The 24,557-nt window shown below is 34.8% G+C and overlaps 1 protein-coding gene across 1 annotated transcript in view; it reads right to left on the bottom strand.

The window, feature by feature from the left end:
• Positions 1-5,310: 5,310 nt before the first annotated feature.
• Positions 5,311-24,557, bottom strand: part of TXNL1 (thioredoxin like 1) — a 32,445-nt gene continuing 13,198 nt past the window's right edge. The window contains exons 4-8 of the mRNA XM_028102972.2: positions 18,442-18,564; positions 16,390-16,459; positions 14,584-14,756; positions 11,994-12,098; positions 5,311-5,545 (exon numbers count right to left, since the gene is read on the bottom strand). Of these exons, the coding sequence (XP_027958773.1) occupies positions 5,516-5,545; positions 11,994-12,098; positions 14,584-14,756; positions 16,390-16,459; positions 18,442-18,564 (501 nt within the window). The 3' untranslated portion in view covers positions 5,311-5,515. The remainder of the gene's footprint in view (positions 5,546-11,993; positions 12,099-14,583; positions 14,757-16,389; positions 16,460-18,441; positions 18,565-24,557) is intronic.

Genomic DNA, 24,557 nt, shown 5'->3' with positions numbered 1-24,557 from the left:
TTTAAGTAAACCAAAATGTGAACACCCAAATATCTTCCCCTTGCAGTTGCTAGATTCAGTTAAAGAATCAGATGAAGTCACACCTATTTACTTCTGTACAAGCCTATCCCAGTGGTTTGAGTTGGCCTATCCACTTATGACCAGGCTTCCTGCCATTGTCCTTTTTGAAGTTAATACCCATCTTTAAACTGAAAATGTCCTCTGCAGTTAAAGCTGAACCAATGCAGAAGCATTCTTAATGCTGTCAGTGTGCTGACTCCTTTGAGAGAATTATGTAGCTAGGGAAATGAAACTACAAAACTGTTTTCACTACCCTTGGTCACAGGAAGACTATAGGGATCTAGTGAAGAAATTGTGTATTACTCAAAAACTCTGAACAGTGGTATTAACAACTTGTGCATTCAATAGTACCCCATAAAATTACAAATCTTAATTACCAAGGAACCTAAATGACCCATTCAGACTCTGACAGAGGAATTATCTTTGTGAAATAAGGAACTTTTAAGAGAATAAAAGCAGTCATGAAAGAATGTTCTAGAATGACAGATGGACAAAATTTAAAATAACAAACAAAACAGGAAAAAGTCACCTGATTATAAGGAAGTACTAAAGCCTTTAATGACAACTTCAGAGCAGTGTTTCATATTCTCCTGTGGAATGTTGCCATCAATCTCCACGCCTTGCTAATTGTCATGTAAAACTGTGTTCAATGGTAGACTATGAAAGCTTCTAAATTTCTTTGCCAGAACGGTTTCAGAATCATTCTGTCTGCTGACACCCCCTTCAACCATAGGATTGTTAATATAATCAATGATTCTAATAATTAAGCACTACAAAATTGTTTCCACAACTTAATGGATTGACAATTGGATATGTCTACTAATTTCAGTATTTCCACACATGATAATGATGACTACTCTCTCTTGAATTCATTTAACATTCACTATACCAAGGCCTCCAGTTTCCCCTTCTACATTCCTGATAAATATTCTGCTTTTCAGGCTCCTCTTCTGCTAATTCCTTAGTATTTATTCATATTCCCTAGCATTTGTTCCGTAGTTTCCTTCTTCCCCTTTATATTCCCTCTAGATGCTCCCATTCATATAACTATTTTCATCACCTAAGTGACTCCTAGTTCCCTATTTCTAGCCCTAGGTTCTAAAACCCCATTCCTATCTACCTATGACACATCTCCACCAGAAAGCCAAAAAAACGTTTCAGATATACTCCTCAAGGGAAAGCCATATTTATCATCCCCTTCCGACTTGCTGCTTTTCCTTGGAACCAAGATTTCTACAACCAACTGTAAAAATGACACACTTGTGAGTCAGTGTGGGCTCCTCTCTCTACTACCTTCCTCTTCCCATAAACTAATAAGAATTGTCTGATCTCTTTCACATGGCAATAGGAGCTTCCACTCATGGTTTCTACTTGCTCTTCTAGCTTCATCTCCTCCTTCACCTCCCTAAATCTTTTATTTAAATGTCATTCCATGCATACAACATGCACTTTTTCTTTACAACTGCTAAATTCTCTTACCTAACTAAACTGCAAATTCTACAGTCTCTCAGACCTCAAGCATCTCCCTTCTTGGAACCTGAGAATTTGTTTCACATTGTGTTTATTGATGATAGAGATCAAAGTAACAGTTTGGTACTAGGGGAAAATCCTTGCATTACTGTTCATAAGCTAGTAGAGCAAATAAGACTACACATAATTACAGTGTTGTTTGCTAAGTACCAGGATGAAATAACCACAGGGTGCTATGGTAGCAACGGAGGCATACAATCATTGTGTGTTACCACTATCAGTTTTGCTTGGACTGGGCCTCGTAGATAAGTAGGAATTCATCAGGTGGGCCAGTTGGGTCAGAGGAAGGCATTAGATATCAAGGTACATTCTGGGAACTGCTAGTGCCGGAAATGAGGGGTAAGGTATAAGGCTGGAGGGAATCACATTATGAAGACCTCAAAAGGGCAAGATAACTAGCAGCCATAAGGAGGGCACATTACAGAGGCCAGGTCAGAGGCAAGGAGACAATCTGGAGGCTACTGCATTATGCCTTGCAAGAAATGATAGCCTTTAAAAAGCAGTGGCAGTGAGATGGGACAGCAGGGTACAGAAGAAACACTTATCCTTGCTGCAGATACAAAGTAACACATTTAATCTTCATAACAAGGCTAAGAGGTGATGTTCCTATTTTTACACAAGAGGACTCAAACTCCTAATATGTTACTTGCTCAAGATGATACAGCTTACAAGTAGGAGGAGCAGAGATTCAAACTTCAAAGATCGTGCTCCAAAGTAGCGTAATGTGCCAATATCTCAAATGCATGTCCAAGTATAAATCAACAAATCATGTATTTACAACTAATTCTGCCCTGTTCGACTTACCAGAATTAAGTCCTGGATAAACTCCCTCTTCCCATAGAGAAGCATAGCAAGTGTAGAGGAAGGAGACAGACTCCAGCAGGTTTAGGGTTACATACAGTAAGATTTTAATATTGTTCTAGGCTGTCTACAATTTTTGTAGTATATCCAAATTCTAAAGTCATTTTATGGACAAATTTACTTACACATTCTCCCAATTAGTAATTCTGCATGGGCCACAAGGTCTAAAAGTAATCTTAATAACCTGTAAAATGTCCACTCTGCCCTCTTATAGTGCTGGGCATGTAAAAAATGAAGTATTGATCTAAAAATAAAACAAAGTGAAAATGTTTAAAATGACATCACTATTCTTAAGCAATATAGGCTTCACTGGGTGGTAAAAGATTCAGCATTTTAAAACTCCTTTGCCTAACAAACATGCTATATGTTATAGAACATACATGTGTTTGGAAAACTTCAAAAAATGCAGAATAAACCTCTATTAATGGTGTTAAGCTAAGTGAATGCAGTATTCCTTCAAGGTTTCCCTTCAGTGATCAGTGAATGGATTTCTTATTCAAAGTTACTTTTCTTTCAAAAAAAAATTATCTAAGGTTAGAAAAGACCAATTCCATATATATCCTACACACAAAACCAATCTACCAATTTGAAGTATGAGTATTAATACAAGCAACATGGAAGTCCTAAAGTTTTGTTCTCTAATGTTTACAAAGGAGAGGGCTTAAATTGCCTAATTCAGTTCCAATGCTTTCTTTTTATTTCAGAATTGAAGATTTACTTTAGAATTAAGGGGAACACGGGAAGATCTGAACTATTTTATGTAAAAAGCCCCCCAGTCCTCCATATCCAGTGGTTTTTTTTTTCATTTTTTTCAGGTGAATTAATAGCAGCCATAAATAAAATAGTGAGGCCAAATGTGCAATACCCACACCAACCTGCGAACGCTGCAAAAAAACAGAGTGTCCATCTCCAAGTGGCAGACAGGTTTCAACTCACATGGCAACTCCAATGGATGACGTAGCTACTTCCAATATGAGATTGGGGGTAAATTGGCCAAAAGAGATCATAAAGGTCTGCCAGGGGCACAAGAGCATGTGCTACTCTTGACCTCATCTGCAAGACTCTGTACTCAAAATACTTTTGTTTCTACTATGGGTTATTTCATTATTGTTTCAAATCAGATAAAGCATCCTGCTATGAAATATAACAAAACATGCAAATCAAGGGAAAAGTTTTGTGGAGTGTTTTTTTTTCTGCTATGTCTGACAAAACAAATATTAATATTAATATCAGGGATGGTTTTGGTTAAAATAACAAGGGTTACATTTTTCAGATGCTTATTTTTTAATCTGAAAAATTCAGCGTGTATATATATATATATATATACACACACGTGTATGTATATACACACACACACACACACACACATATACTGTTTTAGGAGAAAACAGCATTTCAGCTTGGTGATTTAAGTAATATCAACTACGTATGTTTATTTGTAAAATTTCCCATAGTGAAACATGTTATAGTTACCTATAAACATTCATTTTTCACTATTTACAATTTGAGTAATCATGGAATGTTTGTATAATGCAACCAGTTGAGTTATAGAAAAGTCACATAAACAATATAAATCTGATGCCCAATCCTTTACACATATGAAATTACTTTCAATGGGTTTTCAAACTGTCAAGTATAAATAGGATGAGGTCAGCAATACTTAAGATGAGGCACTTTGACAATTACCCAAAAAGGTTAAGTGTACAAAAGTGTAAAACAAAACTCTCGGTATTAATCGTACCCCTAATTTCAGACGTAATTAATCTGAGATGGTCTATATTAAGGAATGTTACGAACTTTTATTTCTTGCCCTTCCCCCTCCAGTTGACCCAAGGCAAGTTAACTATGACATACATAAGGATATAGACATCATCACAGACCAGTTAGTGTGCTTACATAGAGAAGAACTAAACACCATGTAAAAACACTGGGTATTTTAGAAAATGACTATTTTAACACAAAAACTTACGCATAATTTTTTCCATAAATGTGTATAAATACATTAGTCTCCCAAAGGCAAAAATGCTATCTCAACCATATTCCTAGACAAAAATGCCCTCAAAGGTATTAACTAAATCAAAATTAATAGTCTATGTACTGTTTTCAAACACTGAATTTTTAATATTCAGAGAAATTAAAATTAAATTTTAATTTTAAAAATGAGAAATTAAAAAATTAAATTTACTAATACTTTCTAGATTAGTTTTTTTAAGATTAAAAATAGTAGTAAGGAACAGATGTTTTGTTTTGCTAGCCTTTTGTGAAACACCTTTCAAACATATTATTTGGCCAATTCATTTTTAACCTTAAATCATGTTCTCTGTGTATTAATACTGCATCTTTTGGTAGCTAAGATAATAAATACTTGATTAAAAATATTAAGTCCTGTTGCTACATGAATTCACAGTAGTGTCTTTTGCCCCATGGTCAGTTTCAACAGTAAAGAAAAAGGCTGACTCAAATTTTTAAAGGTCATCCAGAAGGGATTAAAATCTGTGGTCCCATTAACAGTTTTAAGTGAAAACAGTTAAATCTCATTAAACTTGTTTATTTCTGGTAGGTTATAATCTGAGTAATTTCTATAGCCCAGATACCCAAATGTTTAATAAACATGAGTTATAACATTTTAACATACTTAACTGTTCCAAGTCCATTTATCAAAATCACTTGCTCTGTGTATGTACATGAGCATAGCACATGCACTCCTTAATTCCCTAAAACAGTCTTGCTCCCCTAAAGAGAAAAACTGGCTTTCAATCAATATGCTACCAGACACATAAGTCTCTTCACTCTTCAAAAATCAGAAGTGGGCCAATTTTCAGATAAATGAAAAGAGGAAATACTTTAGAATGACAAAAATTAAGCTTGGCAAAAGTAGTGACTTTTATTTACAATTGCATGTATCAAGATTACAACAAAAACACTAGTGATACCATCCGAACAAAAGCAATGATTTATTGGTAATGGCAATGAATGGAATATTGACAGTCTCTGATGAGAATCAAGCAATTATCCAGGAGCTGTAGATCTGATTGCAATATGGTCTTCCAGTGTCTTTTGTACCTTAGTGGCTTTCTCCTTTTTTGCCAACTACCTAGAAAACAAAAATAACTTTACATGTACATCTTACTGATTTAGAAATATGTGTTATTTTTAAAATAATATTAACTAATTGGTAATCATCTTTAAAACCTGGTATTAATTTTTATCCTGTGTTTTGTTCTGTTTTTTTTGGCATGCAGTGTACTTTCACTGTTGAAGCAAACTGTGACCTTCCCTTTCCTCCCAGCCTCAAGGAATTAAAAATAAAACACATGCAGGCTATTTTTGGTTTCCCACACTGTTTAAAGGAAAAGTAATGCAATTTTTCAAACAAGGTTGACAGTTTAGAGAAGTTAATAAAAGGATGATGCTATATGAGTGAAATACATTTGGCAAACTATTTTTAGGCAATTAGAAATCAAATGTCGATCACAAAACACTCTAGAATTAAGAGTATGCTAAACTTATGTCTAAATGCCCAAGATGACAGGTTTCTAGATTTTTCTCTCAATATGTAGATATGCAATGAAAAGAGATTAAAAATGACTAATTTTGCCTAGTTTCTATTTTTAAAAAACCCTGGTTGCTACAAAGGTACTATAAAAAACAAAGAATAAATCTTGTTTCTGTCGATGATTAGAAAAATTCTCCATCGGAAGGCTTTAAAAAATGTCCTAGTTGCTATAAATGTGGCAGCATAAAAATGTTAAGAATAAACTTGGTTTCTACTAACAGTGCTAGAAAACAAATCCTCTGCGGAAAGGTTCTACAATTATGTTTCAAGTAAATAATTTCCTTAAAACCTGAAGTTTATCATTAGATAATATATTCTCATAGCAGAAATGCCTCTAAAGAAATCTACCTGCAAGCTATTGAAGATATATTTGTATACAAAACAATTTCTATGGTGGAAGGCTCAGTCAGTTGAGTATCTGCCTTCGGCTCAGGTCATGATCCCAGCGTCCTGGGATCGAGCCCCGCATCGGGCTCCCTGCTCAGTGGGGAGCCTGCTCCTTTGTCCCTCTCCCTCTGCCTGCTGCTGTGTGCACACGTGCACTCCTTCTCTCTGTCAAATAAATAAAATCTTAAAAAAAGATTTCTATGTACATTTAATTGTAATGTAATTTTCATATTTTAACTGATTCTGTTCCAAATGGTAGCCTTAAGCAAAACTCATAAAGGTCTTCAGTACATGTCTGGTCTAAAATAGAACGTGGCCGGGTCAATGCCATTCATGAGAGAAGATTTAAAATGCCTTCCACTTGATTCCCAATCATATGTCAGACATGCCATTTTCCCGACCTTGAGGAAAACCAGTTTTATTGCTTTAAAAGATCTCCTCTCTGATCTACGAAAACCATATGTTAGAAAGCCCAAAAAGCCAGAAAGATACTAAAGAGATAGTCTCATAAAAGTATGTGGATAAGAGTAAAAAATTCAGGGTTTAAGAGCCAGGTGGGGGGTGTTTCTTAAGAAAGAAGGGAAGGTGCCAATATTTGTATCACAAATAAATTTAAGCAGATAAACACCAACAGCATTATTGATCATTATTATCATTTGGGAACACACAAAACACAGCTATTAGATTAAGCAAAAGAAAAACAACTAATATTAAAAATTAAAATTTTAGCAGATGTGATACAGAAGACACAAATCTGCATACTGTTTCACAGGTTGATAACTCTCAACTTGCCAATATGTATTCTCTGTAAAAAAGAAGAAATTCAGCATTCCAATATGGATTTTCTCATCCCAAACATAAAGAAAGTATTTTATTCATTTTTAAGTGTTTCTATTACACCTCAAACAATAGTCTAGGTACATCAAAATTAGGTGTCAAAAATATTTATTCAGTAAAGAGTCCACTGATCTTCTATGTTAAGAGTTTAAACCAGCCTAACATTCAGTCCGTCTTTCAACGCCTTGAGCTCTCTTGGGTAGACAAAGCAGAGGATGTGCCCATAATTAATCAACAAAAAGACTTTGGGGCTGCAGTTCCATTGAGAAAAGAAAATCCATGTCTCTCAACTACAGACTAATCAATATATTATACTAGTTCTAGTATAAAAAAAGTTGATGAAACTGTTCATATTTGATTTCTAAAATGATTCTATAGTTCCCAAAAAATCAAATTTAAACTTTAGATTGTATTAAAACATCCAAGAACTAGTTAAGTCTGAAAGCATTTACAACATTTTATTGCATTGATTTCTCAAAATGTAGTACAAAAATGAAAGATGAGAAAGTAAAAAAAATAAGTCAGGGGAGCAACACGGTATGATAATGAAATTAAAGCACCTAGTTGCAAGCCCAAAATAAAAAGCAAACCAAAACAAAAGGCCAACTGAGACACATGGCTAGAATAAGATCTGAAGAAAGAGATGGTTGAGGAAATCTAGGTTACAAGGCTGATCCAGATGATAGAAGCTGGAGACATCCTGCACCAACAATGGCGAGAACACGGGAAGGGTGAGAGCAGACAGGTGCTAGATGAGCAGAGAAGCAAGGAGGGGAGTACAGTGAGATAAGGTCAATCTTTATATTACTTCATTTTAAAAACTCTTCTGTTTTTAGTTCATTTGAGTTGCATTAAAAAAGCTGAAAAATAAAGACAGAAATGTTACAAAAATAGCTGATACGGTGAATGGCCAGTTTAGAAAAGTCTATTTTTATTACAGTGACAGAAAATCTGCTCTGCTTTTCACATGCACCTCATTCCCTAAGAAGCAGAAGCCCCTTCAATTTTGCTCATTTTTGTACACTTATATGTTATTACTTTTGTATTAAAATAAAGCAATCCATGTATAGACCATATTTTAGCAAATAAAATATCTAACTTCTAATTAAGATGGCAAGCTTTTCATGCTGCAACACAAAGAATTCATTTACAACAACAAATAGCCTAAGTGTATATTATAATCTGTGCACAATGCCTATAATAGCCAAAAACAGACAAGTGGGAGGTGTGTTCTAGTCTACCAAATCTTAAAAGTATAACCTTTAAAGTTGTAATAGCATGCAAGGAGGTCTAAGATTTCTATCCACATCCAAGATTCATTAGCATTACCTTAGCTTCTGTCATCTTAGTGACATAAGGAGAAGATCAATGACACTGGGAAAACTAAAATTATCTAGAAACAACTCACACAATATAAAAATGTGAACTGAAAATGCAAAACAATTCTACTTTATCATTCTTTAAACCATTTTTTATAGCTTTCTTCATTACACAAAGAGCTATCAAAGCGTTCCTCTTTGTGCTGATATAATACATGCCAAATCTACTTTAAAATTTTAAATTCTAATGACTATGTGTAATTCCTTTGAAATTCAGACTGACTAAACAAAGTCCTGCACCTTCCCATTTTCATGCCCAACTTCCTACTTTCCATTCTACCTGGAGTACCCCTGCTATCTTTTCCTCCACTGCTATCCATTTCTACTCCCAAAGTTTAGTTCAAGACCCTCCCTCCTCCACAAAACATTCTTGTCCTCTCCCAGCCATTCTTGGGAAGGAGGTATCACTGAGCTAGGAAAGTATGAGAATACTCTCTAGAGGAAGAGACTTGAACTAAGCTTTGATTAATTTTGATCAACTTTCCAAATGTTTATATGTTATCCTTTAAGATAAACTTGCTATACGGAGGGATTATGATTACACCTAGCATAGTACTACTTGTGTAGCATTCCACGTATTTATTATTTCTTTTTCTAGAAACCAAACTCATTTATAATTTTCAATAAGCGACTATCTGTACAAAATCTAAACTGGCCAATTTCAGTTAAACAATAAAAAATTTTTTATTGCAATTTTCCTACACCGACGTTGTTAACTTAGCAGAATGCAAAAAGCACTGAAATATTAGCTTGCTTTTGAGGAACAATTCAATGAATGACACAAGTCTCATTCAGAAACCATTAAAAGGAAATGCAATGTAATATTAACATACATAAGAAAATCAGCCAATTAAAATTTATAAAACATTAAAAGCAAGGGACTAACACCAAGAAAGGAGTCCATGATGGTATTAAATTATTCTCAAAGCAGTTCTCAGTGTGGTCGAGGCTGGGGGGTCCCTGAGACCCTTTCAGGGAGCATTCAAAACTATTTTCATAACAATGCTAAATCATTATTCGCCTTGGTAATCTCACTGTCTCACAGGTGTACAATGGAGTTTTCCAGAGGCTACATGACCTGTGATAGCAAACCTGACTAAATGTAGAAGCAGGCATGAGAATGAGAAGGTTCTATTAAGCTAGACAGTAAAACAATTTGTAAGGCGTAAAAAAATGATCTTGTTAAATTGGTTCTTATTTTGGAAAATATGTATTTTAATTTAAAAATATTATTTGTGTTAACATATAATGAATTTATTATTTATAAATAATTTTTTCATTTTTTGGTTTCAATTTCTTAAAGGGTAAATATTAGATTAAATATAGCCTACATTAACAAAAGCTCTTTTTGGTCCTCAATAATACTTAATAGTGTAAAAGGGTCCCGAGACCAAAAACTTTGAGAACTATTGCTCTACAATAATGTTAAGATAAAAAAAGTATTTAGTTAAATGAATACATAGCCAATTACAAAACATACACAAATACTCCCAAGCAAGAAAAGTCTAACATCTTTGCTATGCTAAAGACAGGCCAGAAAAACTAGTTTGGTAAGTTAAGAGAGAGAGGAGCTAGGCCAGAAGGCATAGGAGAGGGAGGGTATTAAAACCAAAGAGGAGGAGACAAATTCTTAGACGATTATTAACACACATTAGAAAAACTGACTGAATGGCAGGCTGGTAAGAAGATGGTCAAGATGGAACAGTGGTTACTTTAAGAGAAAAATGGAAATCAAACAGCATGAGCAGAGGTGAGAAGCAAGGCACTTGAGCTGAATTAATGGTATATGGCTTATAGATCTTATGAAGGAATTAAGCTAAAAACAAACTATGCAAGGCAGTCAAAGCCAAATCCAATGACAATTAATTCAAACAAGCAATATAACAAAGCAGGCAGCCAAAATCTTTGGTGCTCATACATTTTCCCAGTACAGCATATCTCATATCAAAAAAATGTAGATGGTTTAATCTTGGCTACTTCTGACCTTCTGATCTGTCATTATACATATGGCAAACATTTGACATGACAGATCTAAGTACAGAATTGTCCTACAGTTCCCAAAAGTTAATCATGAGACAGGAAGATACAGTAGTTGAAAAATGACCAGTTAAAATATCTATGGTCAAGATTATCCATTTTGTAAAAACCAACATACAATTTTATAAGCTTATCCACTGCAATTTTACAAATTTTTCTGTAACTGTATTAAAATGAGATCTGTAGATACCACCAAAAAGAATAAGAGTTTTCAGGACGCTCCATGGTTTCACCTGCCCACCAAACAGGGGTCTGAATTGTTCAGCCGGGTGCCTCTTCCTCCAGGGCACTGGTAGCCCTGGCAAAACTTTCTCCCATATAATCACCTCTTTCTAATCACCTCCAGTTCTAGACTATCAAAGGCAGCCATAGAAATATGGCCACACCTACCTTTCCCGTGCTGCTGTACATTTAATCTGTGTACAGCAACTGGGTTCTGTACTGAGAAAGCTCCTGGTAGCACTTCCATGAGCTGTGGTTGTAATACTTTATGAGTCTCCCTAAGGAACTGGGACCAAGCAGCAGTTGTTCCATGAATGGACAAAATGTTCTCATTCCTAAGGGTCTGGTGTATCTTATAAATCCTCTGCAAACCTTACAACTGTGTCCACAAAACAAAACAAAAACGTACATATACATACATATGTAATCTCCCTGTTCACTGGTAATTTCTTTGCTTGTGCAAGTGGTCTTTCAGCACACAGACATGGTTTAAAGGCATCTGAGTGTAGTAAAACTGAGCCCACTCTTTTTGATTAAAATTATTCAAGTGATTTTAAATGTTTTCATTGGAAACAATAATCAAAATCTTAATATCAGCACAATTCTTAAAAATTCACTAATAATAATGATTTTAACTTACTCCTATTTTGACATTATTCCTAACTACTTTCTATAACCAATTATTTAGTTAATTTAAATTACTTCCCTTTTATTTACCTTTTACTTCATTGTATGTAAGGACTTTTTTTAATTGAAGTATGGCTGACATACAATGTTATATTAGTTTTAGGTGTACAACATAGTGATTCAACAATTCTGTACATTTTATGCTATGCTCACTTATTTGAATACCATTTGGATATCATTATTAATGGATACCATTATCCACTGGATACCATTTATTTATAGATATCATTATTTGGATACCATTAATAGACACTATATCAGGATTTATTTTTATTAGAAATTATCTTTTAGTTGGCTATCTAAAAATGTGATTAGGAGAATCCACTGTCCTAGTTTAACCTAAAATTTCATGACATGGTATGATTTTGATCTTTATGAAATTACTTTTTTAATATTATATTTTTACTTCCCCTAAATACCATTTAAAACAAACTTACTCGTTTGAAGTCATTCATATTTGTTGCCTGGACTGGAGTACCAATAAAAGTAAAATACGAAATTCTTGTTGTTTCTTCTTCACCTTGATTGGACTGAACAAATATCTACACCCCCCCCAACCAAAAAGAAAAAAAAGAATTTTTACATTAATAATTGCATCCTTTTTTCATAAACATGCTTAAGTTTAACTGATTTTGTTAGATTATTAATAAAAATACCTTCCATTCTTTGTAAGGATTAATCCAAACTACATTTAGACTAGTGCTCCCACAGGACTATTAATTCCACTGTTTGCCCTGCTATCCTCACCCTTTCCAGGATGTCATGGCAAGACACCCGCATACGAAAGTTCCAGATAATTCAGTGTGAGGGTGTTGGAGGGGTCACAACTAAATTCTTTACAGAGAATGTTGAAAGAGTATGAAATTATTACAGTGGGCAAACCACTGCTGAAATTTTATTAAAATTGGTTTTTGACTGAGGAAAGGCTCTGCAGTTTTTTCTTTCTGATACTCATTCATTCATTCAATTTCCTAAAACATTAAAAGAAAAAACAATATTGGGAATCAGCTCCTCAAACTATACTATACTATAGCCTGCATTTTTTTAAGCTAGACTCTTTATACTTTCTATGTAAAAACTAACCCCTCAGTTAGTAGACAGCAGCTTTCCTCACAGATTCTTTTCCAATATATTGGACTTTTATATGCTTTTTTAAAAAAAACGAAACACAATACTCTAGATGCTGTCTACTTAGGAATACTGCCTCTCTTGATTTAGACAACATACTTCTTTCGTTCTCTGATGGCATTAATCGGTTTTTGTTGTATTTATAGGCAAGCACAGATTCATCCCAAACTGAGCTTATCAATTAAATCTTCCAAGTCTGGGGATGCCTGGGTGCCTCTGTCGGTTAAGCATCTGCCTTCGGCTCAGGTCATAATCCCAGGTCCTAAGTCCCACATTGGGCTCCTTGCTCAGCAGGGAGCCTGCTTCTCCCTCAGCCTGCTGCTCCCCGTTTGTGCTCTTTCTCTCCCCCTCCCCCTCTCTGACAAATAAATAACATCTTTAGAAAAAGAAAAAAAAAAACTTCCAAGTCTGTAATAGGTAGACTATTAAACCAGCTCTCCATTCATTTGTAATACTCTTTGATAATTACCACAACAGTTTACATTTATGGCTTTTAAAATGCATCTACTTACTCTGACTAGACTTTCTGATCAAAACTGTCATTATGATTTCAATTTTATCACCAAAAACTGATAGGCATGCTTTCTGTGACTTAAGTCACTGACTAAAAGTTTGATTGCAATAAGACACAGAACATACACAGACTTGAGCCTATCACAAGATAACTGGGTATAGTGAATCTCAATGACACAGGAGATTACATCAAGATGTTTGGGTTGAAAGGGCTTTTTCCAATAAATACCTTGCTTCCATCACTAAATAAAGCAACTGGCATTAATTGAGGATATGGTACAAATATAAGTCAGGAAAATATATGATAACTAGTATTCTAGTTTAATATAACCATTTTTGTCCATTTTATCTGGGTAGAATATTTCAAATACTGAAATCTCAATTATAATCCTTCATCTTATTACTAAGTATATCCTATGAAACTCCAGTAAAAACCTCCTAAAATGAGTACATTGTAACATTCTCTAATCTATAAGAACCAGAATCATTTCATTAAAACAAGGAAATCACGGGGCGCCTGGGTGGCTCAGTCAGTTGAGTGGCTGCCTTTGGCTCAGGTCAGGGATCCAGCCCTGAATGGAGCTCGCCGCTCAGTGGGGAGCCTGCTTAGCCCTCTCCCTCTGCCACTCCCCCTGCTTGTCTCTTGCCCATGCTCACTTGCTTTCTCTCTCTCAAAATAAATAAAATCTTTAATAAATAAATAAATAACAAGAAAATCATTAGTCTAGCATGACTTGTTCTCAGTGACTCTGTGCTCGTTCCCACTTTTTCCCTAGGTATTCCACTATTCTATTCTAACCCTCCGACTCCCTCCTCTGAAGGACTGGGTTGGGAGGGGTGGATGGGAGGAGGGGGTGGTTTGGAAAGCATATGCTGGGTTTCATTATTAAAATTCACAAAAGCAATTAATAACTGCTAAGAAGCAGCCAACTTCTTAATGTAAATTAAGATAATTAAAAGTATCTTTTAAAGAAGTCATTTTTACTGAGATCATGACCACAACACTATTAAAAACCATACATTCTAGAAAAGTAAATTCGATTTTACAATTGTAACACCACTCACCACCAGGTATAAAGGATAATGTACAAATATCTTCAGTTTAACTATAAATATTCTAGAATAAACTTTTAACAGAAGCTGCCAAGTATGTATAAAATAAGTAAACTGACAAATTCAAATTTTAAAAAAATCAACCTGTCCTTTCTCTTTAGTGCACATAAATTAAAAAGAAGAAAATTTAATTAGTTCATTACACATTTTTACTCATTCTAAATGAAGTGGACAAAACCTACTTTAAGGGATGATTCAGAATCACCTAGGGTACTGAAGCATGCATGCACTGTCACCTACAAACTCATTAAATATAGTTGAAATACTACTTACAGTTACACTGTTAACATTCTGAAACTTAACATAACGAAGTGGGACAATTCCATCTTCTTTAATATCATCCTCTGTTAGTTCCAGAGCTTGAGTTGGTTCACTTCTTTCTGCTTCTTCAAAATCCATAGATCGGGGCAGATTGATAAAAATTTTTACATATTTAGGACCCTGACCTATAAAATGGTAGAATGAAATTAAATGTTAAACCCAACTTGCAATACTTTCCTCCCTTCACCATTACATTCATGCTATACAACCAGTCACACATCCAAACACTTACTCATCTCTACAGCAACTGCTTTTACAAATACTCTGTATTTTCAGAAGATACAATTTTATTAATGAGCAATATTAATACATAATATTGCATATACCTACCTAAATCTTTAGGAACTTTAAGAAATTCTGAGTATTTTCATGCATATACCTACCTAAATCTTTAGGAACTTTAAGAAATTCTGAGTATTTTCATAGCCATTCTTTTTTTTATACACATTTTTTAATGCCTGCTAGCAGTATAATAAGTCCTAAGAATACTAGATTGAAACACATATGTACGTATGCAAACACATATACATACACAGGCTTCTTGCCCTCAACTGTAAGTCACACTCTGGTAAATGTAATACTACTAGTGAGGAGATACAGGGAGGACGGCAATCCAGTCTGACAGTGGATGCACGTTCACATCTGAGCTGGGTCTTGCAGTTGCCAACAACTGGTACACTTGTTATTTAGGAGAAAAGCATTACCAGTGACAACATTTAGCTAACAGGAAATTAATTATACAAACTGCCGGGGTGCCTGGGTGGCTCAGTTGGTTAAGCCTTCGGCTCAGGGTCCTGGCTCACTCACTACCTCATAACTAACTAACTAACTAACTAAATAACTAAGTAAATAAATAAAATAAAATTTTTTTAAAAAATTATACAGCTGCCAAATTTCATCTTAGGGATTATAAAATGTGCTAAGTGGTTAGATCACATTTACAGAATGCCTTAGTCCCTTTAACTTCAGGGTACAATTCCAAAACCCATTTTAGTGGCTAATTAAGGAATCTTAAGATATTCATATTGCTTACTCATCTTTACAGCAACTGCTTTTACAAATACTTGGTATTTTCAGAAGATACAATTTTATTAATGAACATTAATACATAAAAATTTAAAACAACAAAGGAAGGCTATCTGATAAATAGGGTGCTTGCTGTTTCTCCCAATTATAAGGAAAGTAAGAAAAATCCTAGTCCCCACTACCTGCCAACACACAACCAAAAAAAAAAAAAAAAAAAAATTCAATAGGGACAGGAAAAAAAGGAGGGAGATGAATAAGGAAAATTATTTATTTAATAGAAAGAGAAATACCAAGTCTGTACAATCCTATTTACAGCATCATAATATATATATAAAGAAGATGAAACTACTAATAGTGCACAAATAGGAAGATTTAGAACCTTATTTTCATCTATAATAGGAAGAGTATGAAATAAATCTCTTCCAGTTCTGATCCTGCAAAATGGCTACTTCAAACCTGGACTTTTAGAGTAACAGTTGGAAGAAAGAGTTTGTTTTTAGATTAAGAGATTAAACTTTTAGAAATAAGATAAAATTTTCCTTTTCCTTTCCTTTTAGTTCCTAATAATATCACATTATTTGCACATTCATTTATCTCCTTGCTTTGTTCCAGAAACAATTTCACTCCTTCCAAAACAAGAAATACCCACCTCTATTATTTAATAAAAAGTTTTACATATGTGCTAACAGATCCACAGAGCAGAAAGTTAAAGAAAAGCTGTCCATTACTCACCATTATCTGGCCCTTGAAATTTCATTGAATAAAGCTTAACAGGTTGATTAAATGCCACAGTAATAAGCAGCTGTGAAGAAAATAAAAGTTTCATTTTAAAAGGGCTCTTGAACACCTTGAATACACACAATAGCTATGTAGACTTAAAATTATTAATTCAAAGGCAGAAAATATTTAATTCAATTCATAAAACCAATGTAATATAAAAAATCAGTAAGTTGAAAGTAACTTGATTAGACGGACATCTGAGAAATACAATAATCTATTATTCATATAAGGGAATGACAACAAAATTTAATGGAATAAATTAAATTAAAAATAGGCATAAAGGGGGGCACCTGGCTGGCTTATTCAGTACAGCATGCGATACTTTTTTATATAGAGGCTGTGAGTTCGAACCCATCATTGGGCACAGAGCCTACTAAAAAATGGTGGGGGAGGCGATGCATATGAACCTAATGTCTTGTGACCTGTAAACTGACAAGCAATTTGTCTTCCAAAACACCAAACACAATCCAAATTAAAATTCAAACTATATATTTTAATATATAAGCTTAACATTTTATAGAATGGTTTGTCAAGCATCTACCCACATCATTTGACAATTTGGAAACAATGCACAGATTATGTGAAGAAACTAGCCCTCAACTGCACTCTATTTGGTCCAAAACTCAAGAGAATAAGACTTTTAATAGCTCTATAGTAACCTCCAAACCTCCATCCTAAACTTACTGGACTTAACTGAATTTAGAAGGCCACATAAGGGAACTGGAATACGAAATACTGTCCGATGCTTCTCTCTCAGAAACCGTAAGTCATTTGCTCAAGATTCTTTCCAGCTGAAATTGTGCCTGATGTACTTATCTATGCTTCTACCCTGGAAGGAAGATTTTCCTGGCAGGAAGATTTCAGGGACGCTGTGGTCAGTTCTGCTGATATTCATCATCACATTATATTCAGGGCACCATTTACAATGAACACAACTATGAACAATATTCTTAAAGCTGTTCAGTAAAGTAGCTATGGTTGGAGCAAAGATGAAATTTGGATTCATGATTTCAGGATCACTGTGGTCTGTTTGCCTAAGAAAATACCCAGACTATTTCCTTTGGTTATATAATTACTTTTTATACTTGACCTGTAATAATGTGTCAAAAAATAATAAGCATGACATGTTTATAGAAACTTGAACCACAGGTAAAGAGAATGGAAAGCTAGAAACAGATCAAGTCAGCAAGAATATGATACCCTCTTCCTGAAGTCTGTGAAGAATCATTTAACTCCTTTAAGAAAAAGCATGATCAGATTTATGCTTTCTTTTTAAGATTTTATTTATTTGAGAGAGAGAGAGCAAGCGCACACAAGTGGGGGAAAGGGTAGAGGGGGCCTGATGTGGGGCTGGATCCCAGGGGGCCCGGGATCATGACCTGGGCTGAAGGGAGATGCTTAACTGAGTGAGACACCCAGAGGCCCCCAGACCTATGTTTTAGAAGAATAACTTTTGTGAACGTGTGGAAGATGAACTAGAATGGGGACAAAGCAGAGACAGTGGATTAGAAAGTATATTAAGGAAAGTAGGAGTCAAGATAAAGATAATGATGGCTTGATCAAGGTAGTACGACATTACCTCCTCTGTGACAACAACACAGATTAGTACAGGGAAGTACAATACAGGTTTACATCTGGGAGTGAGGAACACGCATGTAAGAGTGCTCATCTGGTTAGTCTCTATTTCTCAGGTAAAAACTCAGTTGAGTAAAAAATATGGAAGACAGGTCAAGAATGAATATAAGGACTTAAGAGTGGTGAAGGCTCAACTCAGTAGTGGAGCCAATCCAAAATTCTGAGATTCTGTGTAATGCACCTGGCAGTTTGCACTGAACAGAGAAAGGAGGTAGGTCTGCACCATCAAAGAAACTAAAACTTACAAAAAGGAAAGGAAGTGGTCACCTGGGAAGGAGAAACATAAAACGAGATGGAAACATGATAAAGAACCCAGAGCGCACATAAATATTGATGATCCCTAGAAGCTTTAACTTAAGTAACAATTACCTGTTCATCACAATCAGATTCCAAGAAGGTCGTATCTTTTCTCAAACAGTTGTCAAATCCATGCTCATCACTTTCATTAAGACATTCACAACCAGCTTTGTTAATAAAAGGCATTAAATCCATCTGAAAAAAATTACATCAAGACTTTAGGCAAAGCATTTGGACTTGGCATAACAATTTAACAAACGTAAGTATGTGATTCTCTCTAGGCAATTTTAAAGAAAACTTCTCTTAAAACAGTTACTAAAACTTCTACAATAATCCTTTCATTTGAATTTCTGAGATCTACCACAATTAGAGCCAAGTCTAGGCTTAGCCCACTTGATAAAAAACGAAGTCTTTAACACAAAGATTATAAATGTTGACTTGTACTTTTTTATTACCAGTGTTTTGCAGGGCAAAATATGCAAATTAAAATATCCGTAAGATCCAAAGACAGCCTACCTCCCTCTTCTAGCAGTCATGTACTCTTCAAACCTATTTCCATAAAGAGTTTACATTTAAGATGAATAACAAATAAGGATTAAAACATTTGCTATTATGGAAAATTTCAAGCACACATAAATAATACAATGAACCCCACGTCCCTCACTTCCCAGTTACAATAATCAACTCACGGCCACTCTTGTTTCATCTTTACCCTGTAAGCAGTTCCTACCCCTCCTGTTTTCAAATAAATCTTAGGCATTTCTTCATTTCATTCATGAACATTTCAGTGTGTTCATGAACATTTCTAAGAGATAAGGAATCTTAAAAAAAAAAAAAAAATCTCTGGGATGCCTGGGTGGCTCAGTGGGTTAAACATCTGTTTTCAGCTCAGGTCATGATCCCAGGGTCCTGGGACCGAGCCCCACATAGGGCTCCTTGCTCAGTGGGGAGCCTGCTTTTCCCTCTGTCTTTGCCTGCCGCTCCCCCTGCTTGTGCTCTCTCTCTCTCCCCCCCTGACAAATAAATAAAATCTTAAAAAAAAAAACAAATCCTCAATATTATTATCACAACTAAAACAATGAGTAATACTTTATTATTAGCAAATACCCATGTTCAAGTTTCTTCAGCTGTCTCATAAATGTGGAACGGTTAGAATAAGAATCCAAACAATGTACACTATAATTGGTTAATGTTTCTCAAATCTCCTTTAATCTATGGTCACCCACAGACTTCTAATATTCTAGATTTTGCTGATTGCTTCCCTGTGGTTGTCATTTAACATTTTCCTGTCTCCCATGTATGTGTTAATAGTCCAACACAATGCCAGAGTTGTGACAATGGTCATCCCTATGTTGTTTCTGACTTTAGTGATGAGAGTACCTCTGGTGTTCCCCCATTAAGATTTTATTGACTGCTTTAGGAATAAATGGGTATTGATTCTATTAAATGCCTTTTCTGCATATTAGGAGATCATAACCTTTCTCCTCCAGATCGCTGGATTTTGTTTACTAATATTTTATGAGCTTTACAAGTGTTCCTAATTGGAACTGGTCAGTAGCTTTTTTTTTTTTTTGGTGCAAACTTTGCCAGATTCTGGGTTCAATGTCATATTTACTTCAAAAAAAATTGTATATGGTGGGGGCCTGAGTGGCTCAGTCGTTAAGTGTCTGCCTTCAGCTCAGGTCATGATCCCAGGGTCCTGGGATCGAGCCCCGCATTGGGCTCCCTGCTCAGCAGGAAGCCTGCTTCTCCCTCTCCTACTCCCGCTGCTTCTGTTCCCTCTCTCGCTGTGTCTCTGTCAAATAAATAAATAAAATCTTAAAAAAAAAAAAATTGTATATGGTGTTAAGCATTTGGAGTAACACCAGACTACCTGATCTTTAAAGATTTGGTAGAATTTCCCTATGAAGTCATCTTAACCCTTATGGTAGAGGTCTCTAACTATTTTCTCTATTTCCTCTATGGTGACTGGTCTATTCTGGAGTTCTGCTTATAATGGAGTTGATTCTGATAAACTCTTTCTCTAGAAAAGTATCCATTTCATCCAGAACAAGGACTACTTTTAAGTTTACCAAGTACTATAGACTATCAGTTGTATATTCACCTATCACAAAGAGTATTATATATATTTACAGAGTATATTAATACATGTGTATATCATTCTGAAAGAGTGTATATCATTCTAAAGAAAACTTTAATGTCAAATAATTACATGTCAAATCATTATCATCAGTATGATGATAATCCATTAGAAGAATAGCCCCTTAATTATTCATGGAGTGGCCTAAATGCTTTCAAAGCCAAAATGTTATTTTGAATTATATTAAATGTTACATTGCACTAGATATTAATCAGAGTAACACACTGTAGCCCATTTAAAAACAGCAGGGGGGGTGTTGGGGGGTAAAGAGTTGTAGTGGCACTACAAAGCTAAGTTCTACTATTACAGAATTACTCTAAACTTCAAGAACATTTGCCTTGAAAGGGTAGTTTTGACAAAATCTTTTAAACACTTACGTCTTCCATCCTACCAAGATGCCTCTTCAATATTATATCAAGGATTAAGACCCAAGCATGAAGATGAAGACAACATTGCAGTCATACTTGTAATATCTTAATGATGAAAAATAAACTAAATAGATGACTTAATATTAAAGTTGTTTTAATATTTATTTATTGTGGGGCACACAAAACAAGTATCACAAACAGTTTCATAAAGTGCTTTGTTATACAACACTGAGGACAAATTGGCATTATATAAATTGGCATTAATACCTAACTACAAACTGACATATTCTAGAAATATGCAATTGGAAATAAGTATCACTACCTAGTAATCAACTTGCCAATAATGACAAAAGAATAATGAGAAAACAATCAGACAAATCCAGATTGTGGGACAGTCTATAAGACAGATGGTCTCAACCTGCGCTGTACAATAAGATAGCCACTAGCCACATGTGGCAATTTAAAATTAAATTAATTAAAAGTAGATAAAATTTAAAATTCAGTTCCTCAGGTGCACTAGTCATGTAACAAATGCCTAATAGCCACATGTACCTAGTGACTACTATATTAGACTGGTGCCAGTTTAAGCTTCCAAAAAAAGGCAGTAATGAATTAAAAAAACAACAACAACAAAAACCCCAGAAGTTTCCAGAACACCAAAGAGAAACGACTTAAATGTAATGCATGATCCTTGACTTGATCCTAGATGGGGGAAAATTAGCTATAAAGAGTATTCTGGAGGGGTGCCTGGGTGGCTCAGTCGGTTAAGCTCAGGGATTGAGTCCCACATCAGGCTCCCTGCTCAGCCAGGAGTCTGCTTCTCCCTCTCCCTCTGCCCCTCCCTCGGCTTGTGCTCTCTCTCTCTCTCTCAAATAAACAAAATCTTAAAAAAAAAAAAAGAGTATTCTGACGATAATTAAGAAAATGTGAACGTAGTCTTTAAGTATTAGAGATGCTGTACCATCGTTAAATTTCTTAGGCATGATAATGATATCGTGGTTATGTAAATGAATGTTCTTGCTCCTAGAAGCTACAGGCTAATAAAATATTTAGAAATGAACCATCATGATGTCTACAGTTTACTTTTAAATGATTCTGTAGAAGGTAAAAGTGGATAAATATATATCAAGAAAGCAAAAATAGCAAAATATTCACAACTGATGAACACAGGTGAATGGTATATGTGTTTACTATACTACTACTCTTGTCAACTGTGTTTTGTTTAATAAATTTCACATTTCTTTTTTAGAGGGGGAAAATCTAAAACAAGACACACAGCAAGTTAGAAAAACTTTTCCAGGCTTCTAGTTTGGGTTAACGGAAGATCTTACTACACAAATTAGGGTCACTTAAGGTTTCATTTCATTTTGATGAATGATGACAAAATTTGTAGACCAAAATCTACAGTTCAGGGGTCAGAATACTAAAATATACATATAGGCCTCAAGATTTAGAACGTATGCAAATCCAACTTCAATTCCAGAGTGCCCAGAACTCAAACTTCTGGGGGAGAGGAGGACTTGATATTGATGGCCCTCTCATTGCCACTTAAGGCCGTACTAGGTACTCTTAGCAAATATGGGAGAGAAAAAAGAGAATGTTTTAAACTTTCCCAATGTTTCAATTAACACTTTAAAAACTAAAAGTCATTATATTCACAAAAACAATGTCTTACTTCTGAATAAGAACTATTATGATTCTTATTGAGTATCAAATCTACACTTATTGCAATATTTCAAACTCTAAAAGAGATATGTGTCTCTCTCTTACTCTGGCTTCAATCAAATCAGGAGTTCCAAAACTAGGATGTACAGAATCAGTAACTGTATAGCCTCTTAGTGTTAAAACAACACTGAAAGTCTTTAAAACCAAAATTTTGTTTTAAAATTGTCAATACAATGCAGCCATCAAAAGGAACCATTCACAAAGACGTGGATGGAACTGGAGGGTGTTATGCTGAGTGAAATAAGTCAATCAGAGAAAGACATGTATCATATGACCTCACTGCTATGAGGAATTCTTAATCTCAGGAAACAAAATGAGGGTTGCTGGAGTGGTGGGGGGTGGGAGGGAGGGGGTGGCTGGGTGATAGACACTGGGGAGGGTATGTGCTATGGTGAGCGCTGTGAATTGTGCAAGACTGTTGAATCACAGATCTGTACTTCTGAAACAAATAATGCAATATATGTTAAGAAAAAAAAGAAGATAGCAGGAGGGGAAGAATGAAGGGCAGTAAGTCGGAGGGGGAGACGAACCATGAGAGATGATGGACTCTGAAAATCAAACTGAGGGTTCTAGAGGGGAAGCGGGTGGGTTAGCCTGGTGTTGGGTATTAAAGAGGGCACATTCTGCGTAGAGCACTGGGTGTTATGCACAAACAATGAATCATGGAACACTACATCAAAAACTAATGATGTAATGTATGGTGATTAACATAACAATAAAAATAAAATAAATAAATAAAATTGTCAATACATTTCTGCAATGCTAATACTTAAAAAATCTACTTAAGATACAGGCTTTCATTCATTCACTTACTCCCGTTAAGTTTCTATTTGTGTTGTGAGAATGATGACATTCTTAGAAACACATTACCAATTCTTAAAATATTTAAGAACCTTGCAGACATATAGTTCAAAACTTAATGTCTTGATTGACACCTGATGGAAAAAATGAAAATGTTTTTAATAGCCTTTCACACTGTATTCATAACATTTGCATGAAAACTAAATTATTTTTATTTCCTAAAACTTCCATTTTTTCCTGCTTATTTCCTACCTGAGGACAAAACACTGATAATCACACTTAGCTGATGTGTAAAGAAGTATTCCTCTAGCTAAGCAGCAGGACTGTCGCGCTCATAAGAACTTTTCATGCAAAAACCCTTAGTTAATAAAGGAAAAAATACAAAGATGTAAACACAACAGTTTACAAGTCAAATAATTTCCAAAATTTTCCAAAAGGTGTCACAATCCTGACTTACACAACATGTTCATACTTTCTAACTGGATATTACAATTTCAAATTATCACATAACAGTTCTGTTTTAAATAGATACTAATTGTGCCTCCCTAAATTAATTAATGCTAGTACCACTTGTTAAAGACACTTTTTGAAGACACAACACTCAACTCCCCACACACAAAAAGAATCTCTTGTATTCATCTGACTAGAGAGTCTCCTTATTCAGCATGAATTTAAGGGACTTTACAGAAAGAACATGTAGCCCATGACATCAATCTGCTTTACTGTAGTTGATATATATTCTTTCATATACCAGCTTTAACTTAAGATAACAATTATTTTTTAAAATGTTCATTTTTGATCTGCAATTACCATTAACTTTATAACAAAAAAATAGGAAAGATATATACAAATATATGTTTTGGTATGCAGGATTAACCAATTTGCATAAATGAGTCAGTTACCATGAAGTGCTACTTCTGAATTTTGGTCCTTTCTGAACAGCTCTTAAATGATAAAGATACTGAATTATAATTATTTGTATTATGTAATTCTCAAACACTTTTAAGTTCCTAAGTCCTCAAGTTATTATTTGAATAATAACTTACTCTTAAAACTCAGAAAAACCTATCCAATAGCAAAGTCACATATGACCCTAAAACAAAATTAGATTTTTTTTTTTAGCAGAAAAAAAGAGGTGCCAGAAAATAGGGAAT

This window comes from Eumetopias jubatus, unplaced genomic scaffold, assembly GCF_037043125.1.
Source record: "Eumetopias jubatus isolate StellerSeaLion01/CBP00866 unplaced genomic scaffold, mEumJub1_p1.0 scaffold_16, whole genome shotgun sequence".
NCBI classification, from domain to species: Eukaryota; Metazoa; Chordata; class Mammalia; order Carnivora; family Otariidae; genus Eumetopias; species Eumetopias jubatus.
Note: the sequence above shows the minus strand (reverse complement) of the source record. Positions and strands in the feature narration are given on the sequence as shown.